The sequence below is a fragment of the Podarcis gaigeae genome (assembly GCF_964106915.1).
Source record: "Podarcis gaigeae genome assembly, chromosome: Z".
Taxonomy (NCBI): Eukaryota; Metazoa; Chordata; class Lepidosauria; order Squamata; family Lacertidae; genus Podarcis; species Podarcis gaigeae.
The window spans coordinates 712,093-733,505 of record NC_139691.1 but is presented as its reverse complement, the minus strand read 5'-3'; the positions used below and the strand labels follow the sequence as shown (position 1 = coordinate 733,505).

The 21,413-nt window shown below is 51.4% G+C and overlaps 1 protein-coding gene across 1 annotated transcript in view; it reads left to right on the top strand.

Annotated features, from left to right (window-relative positions):
* SPTAN1 (spectrin alpha, non-erythrocytic 1) overlaps window positions 1-21,413 on the top strand; it is a 228,963-nt gene that overhangs the window by 163,608 nt on the left and 43,942 nt on the right. Inside the window, exons 44-47 of the mRNA XM_083723192.1 lie at window positions 3,166-3,242; window positions 7,471-7,680; window positions 11,403-11,699; window positions 15,909-16,021. Coding sequence (XP_083579318.1) covers window positions 3,166-3,242; window positions 7,471-7,680; window positions 11,403-11,699; window positions 15,909-16,021 — 697 coding nt within the window. The remainder of the gene's footprint in view (window positions 1-3,165; window positions 3,243-7,470; window positions 7,681-11,402; window positions 11,700-15,908; window positions 16,022-21,413) is intronic.

Genomic DNA, 21,413 nt, shown 5'->3' with positions numbered 1-21,413 from the left:
TAGGGTTGGGTTAGGGGTCAGTGGTGGGGTTGGGTTAGGGTTAGAGGTCAGGGTTGGGGGTCAGTGGTAGGGTTGGGTTAGGGGTCAGTGCCAGGGTTGGGTTAGGGTTAGGGGTCAGTGCCAGGGTTGGGTTAGGGTTAGGGGTCAGTGTTAGGGGTCAGTGGTAGGGTTGGGTTAGGGTTAGGGGTCAGGGTTAGGGTTGGGTTAGGGGTCAGTGGTGGGGTTGGGTTAGGGTTAGAGGTCAGGGTTGGGGGTCAGTGGTATGGTTGGGTTAGGGGTCAGTGGTGGGGTTGGGTTAGGGTTAGGGGTCAGTGTTAGGGTTGGGTTAGGGTTAGGGGTCAGGGTTAGGGTTGGGTTAGGGGTCAGTGGTGGGGTTGGGTTAGGGTTAGAGGTCAGGGTTGGGGGTCAGTGTTAGGGTTGGGTTAGGGTTAGGGGTCAGTGCTAGCGGGTTAGGGTTAGGAATAGGGTCAGGGTTAGGGGTCAGTGGTAGGGTTGGGTTAGGGGTCAGTGGTGGGGTTGGGTTAGGGTTAGGGGTCAGGGTTAGGGGTCAGTGGTGGGGTTGGGTTAGGGTTAGAGGTCAGGGTTGGGGGTCAGTGGTATGGTTGGGTTAGGGGTCAGTGGTGGGGTTGGGTTAGGGTTAGGGGTCAGTGTTAGGGTTGGGTTAGGGTTAGGGGTCAGGGTTAGGGTTGGGTTAGGGGTCAGTGGTGGGGTTGGGTTAGGGGTCAGTGGTGGGGTTGGGTTAGGGTTAGAGGTCAGGGTTGGGGGTCAGTGTTAGGGTTAGGGGTCAGTGCTAGCGGGTTAGGGTTAGGAATAGGGTCAGGGTTAGGGGTCAGTGGTAGGGTTGGGTTAGGGGTCAGTGGTGGGGTTGGGTTAGGGTTAGAGGTCAGGGTTGGGGGTCAGTGGTAGGGTTGGGTTAGGGGTCAGTGCCAGGGTTGGGTTAGGGTTAGGGGTCAGTGCCAGGGTTGGGTTAGGGTTAGGGGTCAGTGTTAGGGGTCAGTGGTAGGGTTGGGTTAGGGTTAGGGGTCAGGGTTAGGGTTGGGTTAGGGGTCAGTGGTGGGGTTGGGTTAGGGTTAGAGGTCAGGGTTGGGGGTCAGTGGTATGGTTGGGTTAGGGGTCAGTGGTGGGGTTGGGTTAGGGTTAGGGGTCAGTGTTAGGGTTGGGTTAGGGTTAGGGGTCAGGGTTAGGGTTGGGTTAGGGGTCAGTGGTGGGGTTGGGTTAGGGTTAGAGGTCAGGGTTGGGGGTCAGTGTTAGGGTTGGGTTAGGGTTAGGGGTCAGTGCTAGCGGGTTAGGGTTAGGAATAGGGTCAGGGTTAGGGGTCAGTGGTAGGGTTGGGTTAGGGGTCAGTGGTGGGGTTGGGTTAGGGTTAGGGGTCAGGGTTAGGGGTCAGTGGTGGGGTTGGGTTAGGGTTAGAGGTCAGGGTTGGGGGTCAGTGTTAGGGTTAGGTTAGGGGTCAGTGGTGGGGTTGGGTTAGGATTAAGAATAGGGTTAGGGGTCAGGGTTAGGGATAGGGGTCAGGGTTAGGGGTCAGTACTAGCATTGGTTTATGGTTGGGTTAGGGTTAGGGGTCAGGGCTAGGGTTGGGTTAGGAATAGGGTCAGGGTTAGGTGTAGGAATGGGTTTAGGGGTCAATGCTAGGGTTGGGTTGGGGTTAGGGGTCGGTCTTAGGGTTGGGTTAGGGGTTAGGGTTAGGGGTAGGGGTAGGAATGGGTTATGGGTCAATGCTAGGGTTGGGTTAGGGGTCAGGGCTAGGGTTGGGTTAGGGGCCAGGGTTATGGGTCAGGGGAAGAGTTATTAGGGTTAGGAATAGGGTCAGGCTTAGGGGTCAGTGCTAAGGTTGGGTTAGGGTTGGGTTCTGGTTAGGGGTCAGGGCTAGGGTTGGGTTAGGGGTCAGTGTTAGGGTTGGGTTGGGGTTAGGAATGGGGTTAGGGGTCAATGCTACGGTTGGGTTAGGGGTCAGGGGTTGGGTTAGGAATAGGGTCAGGTTCAGGGTTAGGGGTCAGGGTTAGGGGTCAGGGTTGGGTTAGGGGCAGCGTTAGGGTTAGGTGTCAATTATAGGGTTGGGTTAGGGGTCAGGGGTTGGGTTACGAGTAGGGTCACGGTTAGGGGTCAATGCTAGGTTGGGGTTGGGGTTGGAGTTAGGGGTCAGTGCTAGGGTTGGGTTCGGGGTCAGGGCTAGGGTTGGGGTTAGGGGTCAGGGCTAGGGTTAGGAATAGGGTCAGGGTTAGGGGTCAATGCTAGGATTGGGTTGGGGTTAGGAATAGGGTTAGGGGTCAGTGTTAGGGTTGGGTTAGGGGTCAGTGCTAGGGTTGGGTTAGGGGTCAGGGTTAGGGGTCAGTACTAGCGTTGGGTTAGGGGTCAGGGTTAGGGGTCAGTACTAGCGTTGGGTTAGGGTTGGGTTATGGTTAGGGGTCAGGGCTAGGGTTGGGTTAGGGGCCAGGGTTATGGGTCAGGGGAAGGGTTATTAGGGTTAGGAATAGGGTCAGGCTTAGGGGTCAGGGGTAGGGTTGGGTTAGGGGTCAGGGGTAGGGTTTGGGTTAGGGGTCTGGGTTATGGGTCAGTGATGGGGTTGGATTAAGGGTCAATGCTAGGGTTGGGTTAGGGGTCAGTGGTAGGGTTGGGTTAGGGGTCAGGGTTAGGGGTCAGTGCTAGGATTAGGGTTAGGAATAGGGTCAGGGTTAGGGGTAGGAATGGGGTTAGGGGTCAGTGCTAGAGTTGGGTTAGGGGTCAGGGGTTGGGTTAGGAATAGGGTCAGGGTTAGGGGTCAGTGCTAGGGTTGGGTTAGGGGTCAGTGCTAGGGGTCAAGGTTAGGGGTCAGTGCTAGGGTTGGCTTAGGGGTCAATACTATGTGTGGGTCGGGTCAATGCTAGGTGTGGGTCACGGTTAGGGGTCAAGGTTAGGGGTCAGTGCTAGGCTTGGGTTAGGGCTCAGTGCTATGTGTGGGTCAGGGTTAGGGGTCAAGGTTAGGGGTCAGTGCTAGGCTTGGGTTAGGGGTCAGTGTTATGTGTGGGTCAGGGATTAGGGGTCAAGCTTAGGGGTTAGTGCTAGGCTTCTATTAGGGGTCACTGCTAGGGTTGGTTTAGGCTTAAGAATAGGGTCTGCCCCACGGAAGCCCCTGCCCCGAACCTGAACTAACCCTGCCCCACTTCTCTGCCCCACATATTCTAGGGGAGAAAGAGAACAGCCTCAAGACGGACGATTACGGCCGGGATCTTTCCTCTGTCCAGACGCTGCTGACCAAACAGGTGACCCCTAACCCTGACCCCTAAGTGGGGGGCGGAGCTTCTTGCCCCACGGGATTCGAACCCCTGACCCCGATCCGGGTGGGTGGGCGGAGCTTCTTGCCCCATGGAATTCAATTCGGGTGGGTGGGGCTTCTTGCCCCACGGGATTCGAACCCCTGACCCCTATCTGGGGGGCGGAGTTTCTTGCCCCACAGCACTCCAACTCCTGACCCCTCTATCCGGGTGGGCGGAGCTTCCTGCCCCACTGAATTCGAACCCGCTCCCCTGACCCCGATCCGGGATTTGAACCCGCTCCCCTGACCCCAATCTGGGTGGGCGGAGCTTCTTGCCCCACAGCACTCCAACCCCTGACCCCTCTATCCAGGTGGGCGGAGCTTCTTTCCCCACATAATTTGATCCGGGTGGGCGGAGCTTCCTGCCCCACAGGACTCCAACCCCTGACCCCTCTATCCAGGTGGGTGGAGCTCACTGCCCCACTGAATTCGAACCCGCTCCCTGACCCCAATCCAGGGCGGCAGAGATTCCTGCCCCACATAATCCAGACCCGCTCCCCTGATAGGCGGAGCTTCCTGCCCCACACCACTCCACCCCCTGACCCCTCAAGCCCAGTGTTTCCACCTTCCTGCCCCACAGAATTCAAACCCGCTCCTCTGACCCCAATCAATGTGGGTGGAGCTTCTTGCCCCACGGGATTCTTGCCCCATGGGATTCCTTGATCTGGGTGGGTGGGCAGAGCTTCTTGCCCCACAGAATTCCATCCGGGTGGGCGGAGCTTCCTGCCCCACAGCACTCCACCCCCTGACCCCTCAATCCCGCTGTCCGGAGCCTCCTGCCCCACACAATCCGAACCCTTGCCCCACTTTTTCTGCCCCCCAACCCAGGAAACCCTGACCCTGATTCTCCTCCCTCAATCGTGTGGGCGGAGCTTCTTGCCCCACATAATCTGAACCCGTTGACCCCCTAAGTGGGGGGCGCAGCTTCCTGCCCCACAGAATTCGAACCAGGTGGGCGGAACTTCCTGCCCCACACAATCCGAACCCTTGCCCCACGCTTTGCCCCCAACCCAGAATCCGCCCCACAGAATTTGAACCAGTGCCCCACAGAATTCGCACCCCATAATCCGAACCCGCGCCCCACAGCATTCTCCCCACATCATCCCAACCCGCACCCCACAGAATTTGAACCCTTGCCCCACTTTTTCTGCCCCAACCCTTCGATGCCAGCCTTTGGAACCCGTGCCCCACAGATTTCTCCCCACAGAATTCGAATCCGCATCCCACACAACCCTAACCCCTGCCCCACTTTTTCTGCCCCCCAACCAGGAAACCTTTGACGCCGGCCTCCAGGTCTTCCAACACCCACAGAATTCGAACCTCTAACCCTAATCTGGATGGGCGGAGCTTCCTGCCCCACAGAATTCGAACCTCTAACCCCATTCCCGGTGGGCGCAGCTTCTTGCCCCACAGAATTCAAACCAGGTGGGCAGAACGTTCTGCCCCACACAATCCGAACCCTTGCCCCACACTTTACCCCCAACCCAGAATCCGCCCCACAGAATTCGAACCTGTGCCCCACAGAATTCGCACCCCATAATCCGAACCCGCGCCCCACAGAATTCGCCCCACAGATTTCCAACCCGCGCCCCACACAATTCGAACCCATTCCCCTGACCCCTCCCAACCCAGGTGGGTGGAGCTTCCTGCCCCACAGGCTTCAAACCCGCTCCCCTGGCTCCTCCCCTCAATAGAAGTGGGTGGAGCCCACCGCCCCACACAACCCTAACCCCTGCCCCACACTTTTGTCCCCCATAACCCTTGCCCCACACGATTTGAACCCGCTCCCCTGACCCCAATCTAGGTGGGCGGAGCCTCCCGCCCCACACAACCCTAACCCCTGCCCCACACTTCTGTGCCCCCCATAACCCTTGCCCCACACTCCTGCCCCACACGATTTGAACCCGCTCCCCTGACCCCAATCTAGGTGGGCGGAGCCTCCCGCCCCACACAACCCTAACCCCTGCCCCACACTTTACCCCCAACCCAGAATCCGTCCCACAGAATTCGAACCCGCGCCCCACAGAATTCGCCCCACAGATTTCAAACCCGGGCCCCACACAATTCAAACCCCCTCCCCTGACCCCTCCCGACCCAGGTGGGTGGAGCTTCCTGCCCCACAGGCTTCAAACCCGCTCCCCTGGCTCCTCCCCTCAATAGAAGTGGGTGGAGCCCACCGCCCCACACAACCCTAACCCCTGCCCCACACTTTTGTCCCCCATAACCCTTGCCCCACACGATTTGAACCCGCTCCCCTGACCCCAATCTAGGTGGGCGGAGCCACCCGCCCCACACAACCCTAACCCCTGCCCCACACTTCTTTGCCCCCCATAACCCTTGCCCCACACTCCTGCCCCACACGATTTGAACCCGCTCCCCTGACCCCAATCTAGGTGGGCGGAGCCTCCCGCCCCACACAACCCTAACCCCTGCCCCAGACTTTACCCCAACCCAGAATCCGTCCCACAGAATTCGAACCTGTGCCCCACAGAATTCGCACCCCATAATCCGAACCCGCGCCCCACAGATTCGCCCCACAGATTTCCAACCCGCGCCCCACACAATTTGAACCCATTCCCCTGGCCCCTCCCGACCCAGGTGGTGGAGCCTCCCGCCCCACACAACCCTAACCCCTGCCCCACTTTTTCTGCCCCCCAACCAGGAAACCTTTGACGCCGGCCTCCAGGCCTTCTAACACCCACAGAATTCGAACCTCTAACCCTAATCTGGATGGGCGGAGCTTCCTGCCCCACAGAATTCAAACCTCTAACCCCATTCCCGGTGGGCGCAGCTTCTTGCCCCACAGAATTCAAACCAGGTGGGCAGAACGTTCTGCCCCACACAATCCGAACCCTTGCCCCACACTTTACCCCCAACCCAGAATCCGCCCCACAGAATTCGAACCTGTGCCCTACAGAATTCGCACCCCATAATCCGAACCCGCGCCCCACAGAATTCGCCCCACAGATTTCAAACCCGGGCCCCACACAATTCAAACCCCCTCCCCTGACCCCTCCCGACCCAGGTGGGTGGAGCTTCCTGCCCCACAGGCTTCAAACCCGCTCCCCTGGCTCCTCCCCTCAATAGAAGTGGGTGGAGCCTCCCGCCCCACACAACCCTAACCCCTGCCCCACACTTCTGTGCCCCCCATAACCGTTGCCCCACACGATTTGAACCCGCTCCCCTGACCCCAATCTAGGTGGGTGGAGCCTCCCGCCCCACACAACCCTAACCCCTGTCCCACACTTTTGTGCCCCCATAACCCTTGCCACACACTCCTGCCCCACACGATTTGAACCCGCTCCCCTGGCCCCAATCTAGGTGGGCGGAGCCTCCCGCCCCACACAACCCTAACCCCTGCCCCACACTTTTGTGCCCCCCATAACCCTTGCCCCACACGATTTGAACCCGCTCCCCTGACCCCAATCTAGGTGGGCGGAGCCTCCCGCCCCACACAACCCTAACCCCTGCCCCACACTTTTGTGCCCCCCATAACCCTTGCCCCACACGATTTGAACCCGCTCCCCTGACCCCAATCTAGGTGGGCGGAGCCTCCCGCCCCACACAACCCTAACCCCTGCCCCACACTTTTGTGCCCCCCATAACCCTTGCCCCACACGATTTGAACCCGCTCCCCTGACCCCAATCTAGGTGGGCGGAGCCTCCCGCCCCACACAACCCTAACCCCTGCCCCACACTTTTGTGCCCCCCATAACCCTTGCCCCACACGATTTGAACCCGCTCCCCTGACCCCAATCTAGGTGGGCGGAGCCTCCCGCCCCACACAACCCTAACCCCTACCCCACACTTCTGTGCCCCCCATAACCCTTGCCCCACACTCCTGCCCCACAGGATTTGAACCCGCTCCCCTGACCCCAATCTAGGTGGGCGGAGTCTCCCGCCCCACACAACCCTAACCCCTGCCCCACACTTTTGTGCCCCCCATAACCCTTGCCCCACACGATTTGAACCCGCTCCCCTGACCCCAATCTAGGTGGGCGGAGCCTCCCGCCCCACACAACCCTAACCCCTGCCCCACTTTTCCTGCCCCCAACCCTCCGACGCCAGCCTTTGGAGCCCGGGCCCCACAGAATTCAAACCCGCGCCCCACAGGATTCGAATCCGCAACCCACACAACCCTAACCCCTGCCCCACTTTTTCTGCCCCCCAACCAGGAAACCTTTGACGCCGGCCTCCAGGCCTTCCAGCAGGAAGGGATCTCCAACATCGCCGCCCTGAAGGAGCAGCTATTGGCCGCCCGCCACGTCCAATCGAAAGCCATCGAGGCCAGACACGCCTCCCTGACGAAGCGCTGGAACCAATTGCTGGCCGGATCTGCAGCCCGGAAGAAGAAGCTTCTGGAAGCCCAGGAACACTTCCGGAAGGTGGGCGGGGCTTTGTTGGGGGGCAGAGGAAGGCTTCAGTGGGGGTGGGGCTTCAGTGGGGTGAAAAGGGGCGGGGCTTCAGTGGGGTGAAAAGGGGCGGGGCTTCAGTGGGGAGAAAAAGGGGGCAGGGCTTCAGTGGGGAGAAAAGGGGCAGAGTAAGGGGCGGGGCTTCAGTGGGGAGAAAAAGGGGGCAGGAGAAGAAGCTTCAGGAAGGCTTCAGTGGGGAGGAAAAGGGGGCAGGTTGTGACCCATAGGAAATAGAAGCTTCCGGAATGTGGGCGGGGCTTCAGAGGGGAGAAAAAGGGGGCAGGGCTTCAGTGGGGAGAAAAAGGGGGCAGAGTAAGGGGCGGGGCTTCAGTGGGGAGAAAAAGGGGGCAGGAGAAGAAGCTTCAGGAAGGCTTCAGGGGGGAGGAAAAGGGGGCAGGTTGTGACCCATAGGAAATAGAAGCTTCCGGAATGCGGGCGGGGCTTCAGTGGGGTGGTGGGGAGGAAAAGGGGGCATGTTTGGGACCCACAGGAAAGAGAAGAAGCTTCTGGAAGGTGGGTGGGGCTTCGTTGGGGGGCAGAGGAAGGCTTCAGTGGGGGTGGGGAGAAAAAGGGGGCAGAAGAAGAAGCTTCCGGAAGCCCAGGAAGACTTCCGGAAGGTGGGCGGGGCTTCCATGGGGGGCAAGGCTTCAGTGGGGAGGAAAAGGGGGCAGGTTTGGGACCTATAGGAAATAGAGGAAGAAGCTTCCGGAACGCGGGCAGGGTTTAAGTGGGGAGAAAAAAGGGGCAGGGCTTCAGTGGGGAGGAAAAAGGGGCAGGTCAGGACCCATAGGAAATAGAAAGGGGGTGGGGCTTCCGTGGAGAGAAAAGGGGACACGCCTCCCTGACGAAGCGCTGGAACCAATTGCTGGCCGGATCTGCAGCCCGGAAGAAGAAGCTTCTGGAAGCCCAGGAACACTTCCGGAAGGTGGGCGGGGCTTCGTTGGGGGGCAGAGAAAGGGGCGGGGCTTCAGTGGGGAGAAAAAGGGTCAAGTCAGGACCCATAGAAGAAGCTTCTGGAAGCCCAGAAACACTTCCGGAAGGTGGGCGGGGCTTCGTTGGGGGGCAGAGAAAGGGGGCAGAGAAAGGGGCGAGGCTTCAGTGGGGAGAAAAAGGGTCAAGTCAGGACCCATAGAAGAAGCTTCTGGAAGCCCAGAAACACTTCCGGAAGGTGGGCGGGGCTTCAGTGGGGAGAAAAAGGGGGCAGGTCGCGACACATAGGAAAGAGGAGAAGCTTCTGGAAGGTGGGCGGGGCTTCCGTGGGGAGAAAAAAGGGGGCAAAAGAAGCAGCTTCCAGAAGCCCAGGAAGACTTCCAGAAGGTGGGCGGGGCTTCGTTGGGGGGCAGAGAAAGGCTTCAGTGGGGGTGGGGCTTCAGTGGGGAGAAAAGGGGTGGGGCTTCAGTGGGGAGAAAAAGGGGGCAGAAAAAGAAGCTTCCGGAAGCCCAGGAGAAAAAAGGGGCAGGGCTTCAGTGGGGAGAAAAAAGGGGCAGGGCTTCAGTGGGGAGGAAAAAGGGGCAGGTCAGGACCCATAGGAAATAGAAAGGGGGCGGGGCTTCAGTGGGGAGAAAAAGGGGGCAGAGTAATGGGCGGGGCTTCAGTGGGGAGAAAAAGGGGGCAGGAGAAGAAGCTTCAGGAAGGCTTCAGTGGGGAGGAAAAGGGGGCAGGTTGTGACCCATAGGAAATAGAAGCTTCCGGAACGCGGGCGGGGCTTCAGTGGGGAGAAAAAGGGGGCAGGGCTTCCGTGGGGTGAAAAGGGGGCAGAGTAAGGGGCGGGGCTTCAGTGGGGAGAAAAAGGGGGCAGAAGAAGAAGCTTCAGGAAGGCTTCAGTGGGGAGGAAAAGGGGGCAGGTTGTGACCCATAGGAAATAGAAGCTTCCGGAATGTGGGCGGGGCTTCAGAGGGGAGAAAAAGGGGGCAGGGCTTCCGTGGGGAGAAAAAGGGGGCAGAAGAAGAAGCTTCCGGAAGCCCAGGAAGACTTCCAGAAGGTGGGCGGGGATTCAGTGGGGAGAAAAAGGGGGCAGAGTAAGGGGCGGGGCTTCAGTGGGGAGAAAAAGGGGGCTGAAGAAGAAGCTTCAGGAAGGCTTCAGTCGGGAGGAAAAGGGGGCAGGTTGTGACCCATAGGAAATAGAAGCTTCCGGAATGCGGGCGGGGCTTCAGTGGGGAGAAAAAGGGGGCAGGGCTTCAGTGGGGAGAAAAAGGGGACACGCCTCCCTGACAAAGCGCTGCAACCAATTGTTGGGGGCAGAGAAAGGGGGCAGAGAAAGGGGCGGGGCTTCAGTGGCGAGAAAAAGGGTCAAGTCAGGACCCATAGAAGAAGCTTCTGGAAGCCCAGAAACACTCCCAGAAGGTGGGCGGGGCTTCTGTGGGGAGAAAAAGGGGGCAGGTCGCGACCCATAGGAAAGAGAAAAAGCTTCCGGAAACCCAGGAGCATTTCCGGAAGGTGGGCGGGGCTTCCGTGGGGCAGCGGGGAGGAAAAGGAGGCAGCTTGGGGCCCATAGGAAAGAGGAGAAGCTTCTGGAAGGTGGGTGGGGAAAGAAAGGGGGCAGAGAAAGGGGGGCAGAGAAAGGGGCAGAGCTTCAGTGGGGAGGAAAAGGGGGCAGGTTGGGGGGCAGAGTAAGGGGTGGGGCTTCAGTGGGGAGGAAAAGGGGGCAAGGTGTGACCCATAGGAAAGAAGAAGAAGCTTCCGGAAGGTGGGTGGGGAGAGAAAGAGGGGCAGAGAAAGGGGGCAGGGCAGAGAAAGGGGGTGGAGCTTCAGTGGGGTGGAGCTTCAGTGGGGAGAAAAAGGGGGCAAGGTGGGACCCATAGGAAATAGAAGAAGCTTCCAGAAAGGGGGTGGAGCTTCAGTGGGGAGGAAAGCAGTGGGGCTTCAGTGGGGAGAAAAATGGGGCAGAATAAGAAAGGGGCGGAGCTTCAATGGGGGTGGAGCTTCAGTGGGGAGAAAAAGGGGGCAAGGTGGGACCCATAGGAAATAGAAGAAGCTTCCGGAACGTGGGTGGGGCTCCGGTGGGGGCAGAGAAAGGGGCGGGGCTTCAGTGGGGAGAACAATGGGGCAGAAGAAGGGGCGGAGCTTCAGTGGGTGTGGAGCTTCAGTGGGGAGAAAAAGGGGGCAAGGTGGGACCCATAGGAAAGAGAAGTAGCTTCCGGAAGGTGGGTGGGGCTCCCGTGGGGGGAGGTGGGTGGGGAGAGAAAGAAAGGGGGCAGAGAAAGGGGGCGGAGCTTCAGTGGGGAGAAAAAGGGTGGGAAAAGAAAGGGGTGGAGCTTCAGTGTGGAGGAAAAGGGGGCAAGGTGGGGCCCATAGGAAATAGAAGCAGCTTCTGGAAGGTTGTGGGGCTTCCGTGGGGAGATGGGACCCATAGGAGATAGAAGAAGCTTCTGGAAGGCGGGTGGGTCAGAGAAAGGGGGCGGGGCTTCAGTTGGGAGAAAAAGGGGGCAGGTTGGGGGGCAGAGAAAGGGGGCGGGGCTTCGGTTGGGAGAAAAAGGGGGCAGGTTGGAACTCTCCTCCCCCCTAGATGGAGATAATCATCATTCTTCTTCTTCTTCTTCTTCTTCTTCTTCTTCTTCTTCTTCTTCTTCTTACTATTATTAATATTAATATTAATAATGAGATTAATATTAATAATGAGATTAATATTAATAATGAGATTAATATTAATATTAATATTAATATTAATATTAATTTTTCTTTCTCGTCATCAACAGGTGGAAGATCTCTTCCTCACCTTCGCCAAGAAGGCCTCCGCCTTCAACAGCTGGTTCGAGAACGCCGAGGAGGATCTCACGGATCCCGTGCGCTGCAACTCCCTGGAGGAGATCCGGGCGCTGAGGGAGGCTCACGACGCGTTCCGCGCCTCCCTAAGCTCCGCCCAGGCCGACTTCAACCAATTGGCCGAGCTGGAGAGGCAGATCCGGAGCTTCCGGGTGGCTTCGAACCCCTACACTTGGTTCACCATGGAGGCGCTGGAGGAGACCTGGCGGAACCTGCAGAAGATCATCAAGGTAGTGGATCCCACGTTCTGGAAGGTTCTGGAAGGTTCTAGATCCCTAAATCCCCTTCCCGGCTGCAAATTCTGGAAGGTTCTAGGTTCCTTTCCAGGTGGCCTTGAACCTGCACACCAGGAGACCTGGTGGAACCTGCAGAAGATCATCAAGGTAGTGGATCCCACACTTGGGGCTGTTCTGGAAGGTTCTGGAAGGTTCTAGATCCCTAAATCCCCTTCCTTGCTGCAAATTCTGGAAGGTTCTAGGTTCCTTTCCAGGTAGCCTTGAATCTGCACACCAGGAGACCTGGTGGAACCTGTAGAAGATCATCAAGGTAGTGGATCCCACGTTCTGGGCTGTTCTAGAAAGTTTTGGGAAGGTTCAGGAAGGTTCTAGGTGCCTTTCCTGGGGGCCTCAAACCCGTACATGAGGAGACCTGGCAGAACCTCCAGAAGATCATCAAGGTAGTGGATCTCCCCAGGGATCCCCAAATCAAAAGTTCTGGAGTGTTCTGGAAAGTTTCGGAAGGTTCCCGAAGCTTCTAGAGTCCTCCGGATCCCCAAATCCCCTCCCTGTCGAAAGTTCTAGGCTGCTCTGGGAAGTTTCAGAAAGTTCTGGAAGGTTCTAGGTAGTGGATCCCACGTTCGGGGCTGTTCTGGAAGGTTCTAGATCCCTAAATCCCCTTCCCTGCTGCAAATTCTGGAAGGTTCTAGGTTCCTTTCCAGGTGGCCTTGAACCTGCACACCAGGAGACCTGGTGGAACCTGTAGAAGATCATCAAGGTAGTGGATCCCACGTTCGGGGCTGTTCTGGAAGGTTCTAGATCCCTAAATCCCCTTCCTTGCTGCAAATTCTGGAAGGTTCTAGGTTCCTTTCCAGGTAGCCTTGAATCTGCACACCAGGAGACCTGGTGGAACCTGCAGAAGATCATCAAGGTAGTGGATCCCACGTTCTGGGCTGTTCTAGAAAGTTTTGGGAAGGTTCAGGAAGGTTCTAGGTTCCTTTCCTGGGGGCCTCGAACCCGTACATGAGGAGACCTGGCAGAACCTCCAGAAGATCATCAAGGTAGTGGATCTCCCCAGGGATCCCCAAATCAAAAGTTCTGGAGTGTTCTGGAAAGTTTCGGAAGGTTCCCGAAGGTTCTAGAGTCCTCCGGATCCCCAAATCCCCTCCCTGTCGAAAGTTCTAGGCTGCTCTGGGAAGTTTCATAAAGTTCTGGAAGGTTCTAGGTAGTGGATCCCACGTTCGGGGCTGTTCTGGAAGGTTCTGGAATGTTCTAGATCCCTAAATCCCCTTCCCTGCTGCAAATTCTGGAAGGTTCTAGGTTCCTTTCCAGGTGGCCTTGAACCTGCACACCAGGAGACCTGGTGGAACCTGTAGAAGATCATCAAGGTAGTGGATCCCACGTTCGGGGCTGTTCTGGAAGGTTCTAGATCCCTAAATCCCCTTCCTTGCTGCAAATTCTGGAAGGTTCTAGGTTCCTTTCCAGGTAGCCTTGAATCTGCACACCAGGAGACCTGGTGGAACCTGCAGAAGATCATCAAGGTAGTGGATCCCACGTTCGGGGCTGTTCTAGAAAGTTTTGGGAAGGTTCAGGAAGGTTCTAGGTGCCTTTCCTGGGGGCCTCGAACCCGTACATGAGGAGACCTGGCAGAACCTCCAGAAGATCATCAAGGTAGTGGATCTCCCCAGGGATCCCCAAATCAAAAGTTCTGGAGTGTTCTGGAAAGTTTCGGAAGGTTCCCAAAGGTTCTAGAGTCCTCCGGATCCCCAAATCCCCTCCCTGTAGAAAGTTCTAGGCTGCTCTGGGAAGTTTCAGAAAGTTCTGGAAGGTTCTAGGTAGTGGATCCCACGTTCGGGGCTGTTCTGGAAGGTTCTAGATCCCTAAATCCCCTTCCTTGCTGCAAATTCTGGAAGGTTCTAGGTTCCTTTCCAGGTAGCCTTGAATCTGCACACCAGGAGACCTGGTGGAACCTGCAGAAGATCTTCAAGGTAGTGGATCCCACGTTCGGGGCTGTTCTGGAAGGTTCTGGAGTGTTCTAGATCCCTAAATCCCCCTTCCCGGCTGCAAATTCGGGAAGGTTCTAGGTTCCTTTCCAGGTGGCCTTGAACCTGCACACCAGGAGACCTGGTGGAACCTGTAGAGAGACCTGGTGGAACCTGTAGAAGATCATCAAGGTAGTGGATCCCACGTTCGGGGCTGTTCTAGAAAGTTTTGGGAAGGTTCAGGAAGGTTCTAGGTTCCTTTCCTGGGGGCCTCGAACCCGTACATGAGGAGACCTGGCAGAACCTCCAGAAGATCATCAAGGTAGTGGATCTCCCCAGGGATCCCCAAATCAAAAGTTCTGGAGTGTTCTGGAAAGTTTCGGAAGGTTCCCGAAGGTTCTAGAGTCCTCCGGATCCCCAAATCCCCTCCCTGTCGAAAGTTCTAGGCTGCTCTGGGAAGTTTCAGAAAGTTCTGGCAGGACTTCCAGAAGATCAAGGTAGTGGATCCCACATTCTGGGCTGTTCCAAAAAGTTCTGGAAGGTTCTAGGGTCCTTTCCAGGTGGCCTTGAACCCGTACACCAGGTGGAACCTCCAGGAGATCATCAAGGTAGTGGATCTCCCCGGGGATCCCCAGATCCCATTCCCTGGCCAAAGTTAGAGGCTGTTCTAGAAAGTTTCGGAAGGTTCTGGAAGGTTCTAGGTTCCTTTCTGGGTGGCTGGCGGAAGATGATCAAGGTAGTGGATCTCCCCAGTGATCCCCAGATCCCTGTCGAAAGTTAGAGGCTGTTATGGAAAGTTCCAGAAGGTTCTGAAAGGCACTAGGTTCCCTTCTGGGTGGCTTTGAACCCGTGAAGCTCTGGAGACCTGCGGAACCTCCAGAATATCATCAGGGTAGTGGATCCCACGTTCGGGGCTGTTCTAGATAGTTCTGGAAGGTTCTAGACTCCCTAATTCCCCTTCCCTGTTGGAAATTATAGGCTGTTCTGGAAAGTTTCAGGAGGTTATAGGACGTTCTAGACTTCCCCAGAATCCCCTTCCCTTTCAAGAGTTCTGGGCGGTTCTAGAAGGTTCTAGATTCCCGGAATCCTGAAATCCCTTTATCCGTTGGAAGCGACATCGCAGAGCCGAGTTCGAGACGCACCTCCGGAAGGTTCCAGAACTTTCCGGAAGAGTCGGAGCGGGAAACCGGAAGGTTCTAGGCTCCGCGACGCCGCTGGGCCGAGTTGGAGACAGACCTCCGGAAGGTTCCAGAACTTTCCGGAAGAGTCGGAGCGGAAAACCGGAAGGTTCTGGAAGGTTCTAGGCTCTGTGACACCGCGGAGCCGAGTTGGAGACGGACCTCCGGAAGGTTCCAGATCTTTCCGGAAGAGTCGGAGCGGGAAACCGGAAGGTTCTAGGCTCCGCGACGCCACAGGGCCGAGTTGGAGACAGACCTCCAGAAGGTTCCAGAACTTTCCGGAAGAGTCGGAGCGGGAAACCGGAAGGTTCCGGAAGGTTCTAGGCTCTGCGACACCGCGGAGCCGAGTTGGAGACGGACCTCCGGAAGGTTCCAGATCTTTCCGGAAGAGTCGGAGCGGGAAACCGGAAGGTTCTAGGCTCTGCGACACCGCGGAGCCGAGTTGGAGACGGACCTCCGGAAGGTTCCAGATCTTTCCGGAAGAGTCGGAGCGGGAAACCGGAAGGTTCTAGGCTCCGCGACGCCGCAGGGCCGAGTTGGAGACAGACCTCCAGAAGGTTCCAGAACTTTCCGGAAGAGTCGGAGCGGGAAACCGGAAGGTTCCGGAAGGTTCTAGGCTCCGCGACGCCGCAGGGCCGAGTTGGAGACGGACCTCCGGAAGGTTCCGGAACTTTCCGGAAGAGTCGGAGCGGGAAACCGGAAGGTTCCGGAAGGTTCTAGGCTCTGCGACACTGCGGAGCCTAGTTGGAGACGGACCTCCGGAAGGTTCCGGAACTTTCCGGAAGGGTCGGAGCGGGAAACCGGAAGGTTCCGGAAGGTTCTAGGCTCAGGGCGGACTTCCGGAAGGTTCCGGATCGTCCCGGCGGCGGCCAAACGTGCGGCGGGGTCCCGTTCCGGCTCTCCCGGAAAGTTCTGGCGCCGAGTCCGAGACGGGGTTCCGGAAGGTTCCGGATCCGCCCCGCCCCCCCCTTTCGGGAGCTGGAACTGCAGAAGTATTAGCTGGTTCTGATAATCGGGAGAGTAATTCCGCTAATTAAGTAATTTCCTTCGTTTGCGCCCCTCAGGAGCGGGAGCTGGAACTGCAGAAGGAGCAGCGGCGCCAGGAGGAGAACGACAAGCTGCGCCAGGAGTTTGCCCAGCACGCCAACGCCTTCCACCAGTGGATCCAGGAAACCAGGTGCGTAGAGTAGTAGTAGTCGTAGTAACAATAGTAATGGTAGTAACAATAGTGTAGTGGTGGCAGCAGTGGTGCCCATTATTATTATTATTATTATTATTATTATTATTACATGGAGTAGTAGTAGTAATAAATACATTTTCATATCCAGGAAACCAGGTGCGTAGAGTAGTAGTAGTAGTAGTAACAATAGTAATGGTAGTAACAATAGCAGTGTAGTGGTGGTAGCAGTGGTGCCCTTGATTATTATTATTATTATTATTATTATTACATGGAGTAGTAGTAGTAATAAATACATTTTCATATCCAGGAAACCAGGTGCGTAGAGTAGTAGTAGTCGTAGTAACAATAGTAATGGTAGTAACAATAGTGTAGTGGTGGTAGCAGTGGTGCCCATTATTATTATTATTATTATTATTATTATTATTATTATTACATGGAGTAGTAGTAGTAATAAATACATTTTCATATCCAGGAAACCAGGTGCGTAGAGTAGTAGTAGTAGTCGTCGTAGTAACAATAGTAATGGTAGTAACAATAGTGTAGTGGTGGTAGCAGTGGTGCCCATTATTATTATTATTATTATTATTATTACATGGAGTAGTAGTAGTAATAAATACATTTTCATATCCAGGAAACCAGGTGCGTAGAGTAGTAGTAGTAGTAGTAGTAACAATAGTAATGGTAGTAACAATAGTGTAGTGGTGGTAGCAGTGGTGCCCATTATTATTATTATTATTATTATTATTATTACATGGAGTAGTAGTAGTAGTAGTAGTAATAAATACATTTTCATATCCAGGAAACCAGGTGCGTAGAGTAGTAGTAGTCGTAGTAACAATAGTAATGGTAGTAACAATAGTGTAGTGGTGGTAGCAGTGGTGCCCATTATTATTATTATTATTATTATTATTATTATTATTACATGGAGTAGTAGTAGTAATAAATACATTTTCATATCCAGGAAACCAGGTGCGTAGAGTAGTAGTAGTAGTAGTAGTAACAATAGTAATGGTAGTAACAATAGTGTAGTGGTGGTAGCAGTGGTGCCCATTATTATTATTATTATTATTATTACATGGAGTAGTAGTAGTAGTAGTAATAAATACATTTTCATATCCAGGAAACCAGGTGCGTAGAGTAGTAGTAGTCGTAGTAACAATAGTAATGGTAGTAACAATAGTGTAGTGGTGGTAGCAGTGGTGCCCATTATTATTATTATTATTATTATTACATGGAGTAGTAGTAGTAGTAGTAATAAATACATTTTCATATCCAGGAAACCAGGTGCGTAGAGTAGTAGTAGTCGTAGTAACAATAGTAATGGTAGTAACAATAGCAGTGTAGTGGTGGTAGCAGTGGTGCCCTTGATTATTATTATTATTATTATTATTATTACATGGAGTAGTAGTAGTAGTAGTAATAAATACATTTTCATATCCAGGAAACCAGGTGCGTAGAGTAGTAGTAGTAGTCGTAGTAACAATAGTAATGGTAGTAACAATAGCAGTGTAGTGGTGGTAGCAGTGGTGCCCTTGATTATTATTATTATTATTATTATTATTATTATTATTATTATTATTACATGTAGTAGTAGTAGTAGTAATAAATACATTTTCATATCCAGGAAACCAAGTGCGTAGAGTAGTAGTAGTAGTAGTAGTAGTAATGGTAGTAATAGTAATCGTAACAGTAGTAGTAGTAGTAATAGTAATCGTAACAATAGTAGTGGGAGCAGTGGATCCCGGAAACCAGGCGCCGATCGGTTTATTACTATTTTTGCGTGGAGTAGTAGTAGTAGTAGTGGAATAATAGTAGTAGTAATGGTAATAATAGTAATAGTAACAATAGCGGTGGTAGTGTTGGTAGCAGTGGATCCAGGAAACCAGGCGCCGATCGATTTATTACTATTTTTGCGTGGAGTAGTAGTAGTAGTAGTAGTTAATAATAATAATAATAATAATAATAATAATAATAATAATAATAATAATAGGATCCAGGAAACCAGTAGTAGTAGATGATGATGATAATAATAATAATAATAATAATAATAATAATAATAATAATAATAGTAGTAGTAGTAGTAGTAGTAGGATCCAGGAAACCAGGTGCGTAGTAAATAATAATAATAATAATAATAATAATAATAATAATAATAATAATAATAATAGGATCCAGGAAACCAGGTGCGTAGAGTAGTAGTAATAGTAATCGTAGTAGTAATGGTAATAATAGTAATAGTAACAGTGGTAGTGGTGGTAGCAGTGGATCCAGGAAACCAGGCGCCGATCGATTTATTACTATTTTTGCGTGGAGTAGTAGTAGTAGTAGTAGTAGTAATAGTAATGGTAATAATAGTAATAGTAACAATAGTAGTGTAGTGGTGGTAGCAGTGGTGCCCATTATTATTATTATTATTATTATTATTATTATTACATGGAGTAGTAGTAGTAGTAGTAATAAATACATTTTCATATCCAGGAAACCAGGTGCGTAGAGTAGTAGTCGTAGTAGTAGTAGTAATGGTAGTAATAGTAATCGTAACATTATTAGTAGTAGTAATAGTAATCGTAACAATAGTAGTGGGAGCAGTGGATCCCGGAAACCAGGCGCCGATCGGTTTATTACTATTTTTGCGTGGAGTAGTAGTAGTAGTAGTGGAATAATAGTAGTAGTAGTAATGGTAATAATAGTAATAGTAACAATAGCGGTGGTAGTGGTGTAGCAGTGGATCCAGGAAACCAGGCGCCGATCGGTTTATTACTATTTTTGCGTGGAGTAGTAGTAGTAGTAGTAGTTAATAATAATAATAATAATAATAATAATAATAATAGGATCCAGGAAACCAGTAGTAGTAGATGATAATAATAATAATAATAATAATAATAATAATAATAATAGTAGTAGTAGTAGTAGTAGTAGGATCCAGGAAACCAGGTGCGTAGTAAATAATAATAATAATAATAATAATAATAATAATAATAATAATAATAGGATCCAGGAAACCAGGTGCGTAGAGTAGTAGTAATAGTAATCGTAGTAGTAATGGTAATAATAGTAATAGTAACAATAGTAGTGGTAGCAGTGGATCCAGGAAACCAGGCGCCGCTCGATTTATTACTATTTTTGCGTGGAGTAGTAGTAGTAGTAGTAGTGGAATAATAGTAGTAGTAATTGTAATAATAGTAATAGTAACAATACTGGTGTAGCAGTGGATCCAGGAAACCAGGCGCCGATCGATTTATTACTATTTTTGCGTGGAGTAGTAGTAGTAGTAGTAGTAGTAGTGGAATAGTAGTAGTAGTAGTAATGGTAATAATAGTAATAGTAACAATAGTGGTGGTAGTGGTGTAGCAGTGGATCCAGGAAACCAGGCGCCGATCGATTTATTACTATTTTTGCGTGGAGTAGTAGTCGTAGTAGTAGTAGTAATAAATACATTTTCATATCCAGGAAACCAGGTGCGTAGAGTAGTAGTAGTAGTAGTAACAATAGTAATGGTAGTAACAATAGTGTAGTGGTGGTAGCAGTGGTGCCCATTATTATTATTATTATTATTATTATTACATGGAGGAGTAGTAGTAGTAGTAATAAATACATTTTCATATCCAGGAAACCAGGTGCGTAGAGTAGTAGTAGTAGTAGTAACAATAGTAATGGTAGTAACAATAGTGTAGTGGTGGTAGCAGTGGTGCCCATTATTATTATTATTATTATTATTATTATTACATGGAGGAGTAGTAGTAGTAGTAATAAATACATTTTCATATCCAGGAAACCAGGTGCGTAGAGTAGTAGTAGTAGTAGTAGTAGTAATGGTAGTAATAGTAATCGTAACATTAGTAGTGGTAGCAGTGGATCCAGTAGTAATAATAGTAGTAGTAGTAATGGTAATAATAGTAATAGTAACAATAGTGGTGGTAGTGTTGGTAGCAGTGGATCCAGGAAACCAGGCGCCGATCGATTTATTACTATTTTTGCGTGTAGTAGTAGTAGTAGTAGTTAATAATAATAATAATAATAATAATAATAATAGGATCCAGGAAACCAGTAGTAGTAGTAGTAAATAATAATAATAATAATAATAATAATAATAATAATAATAATAATAATAATAATAGGATCCAGGAAACCAGTAGTAGTAGTAGTAAATAAAAATAATAATAATAATAATAATAATAATAATAATAATAATAATAATAATAATAATAATAATAATAGGATCCTGGAAACCAGTAGTAGTAGTAGTAGTAGTAGATAATGATAATAATAGTAGTAGTAGCAGTGGATCCAGGAAACCAGGCGCCGATCGATTTATTACTATTTTGCGTTGAGTAGTAGTAGTAGTAGTAGTAATAATGGTAATAATAGTAATAGTAACAATAGTAGTGTAGTGGTGGTAGCAGTGGTGCCCTTGATTATTATTATTATTATTATTATTATTATTACATGGAGTAGTAGTAGTAGTAGTAATAAATACATTTTCATATCCAGGAAACGAGGTGCGTAGAGTAGTAGTAGTAGTAGTAATTGTAATAATAGTCATAGTAACAATACTGGTGTAGCAGTGGATCCAGGAAACCAGGCGCCGATCGGTTTATTACTATTTTTGCGTGGAGTAGTAGTAGTAGTAGTAGTAGTAGTAATGGTAGTAATAGTAATTGTAACATTAGTAGTAATAGTAATAGTAACAATAGTAGTGGTAGCAGTGGATCCAGGAAACCAGGCGCCGATCGGTTTATTACTATTTTTGCGTGGAGTAGCAGTAGTAGTAGTAGTAGTAGTAGAAGTGGAATAATAGTAGTAGTAGTAATGGTAATAATAGTAATAGTAACAATAGTGGTGGTAGTGGTGTAGCAGTGGATCCAGGAAACCAGGCGCCGATCGATTTATTACTATTTTGCATGGAGTAGTAGTAGTAGTAGTAGTAGTAGTAATGGTAGTAATAGTAATCGTAACAGTAGTAGTAGTAGTAATAGTAATCGTAACAATAGTAGTGGGAGCAGTGGATCCAGGAAACCAGGCGCCGATCGGTTTATTACTATTTTTGCGTGGAGTAGTAGTAGTAGTAGTAGTAGTAATGGTAGTAATAGTAATCGTAACAGTAGTAGTAGTAGTAATAGTAATCGTAACAATAGTAGTGGGAGCAGTGGATCCAGGAAACCAGGCGCCGATCGGTTTATTACTATTTTGCGTGGAGTAGTAGTAGTAGTAGTAGTAGTAATGGTAGTAATAGTAATCGTAACAGTAGTAGTAGTAGTAATAGTAATCGTAACAATAGTAGTGGGAGCAGTGGATCCAGGAAACCAGGCGCCGATCGGTTTATTACTATTTTGCGTGGAGTAGCAGTAGTAGTAGTAGTAGTAGTAGTAGTAGTAGTGGAATAGTAGTA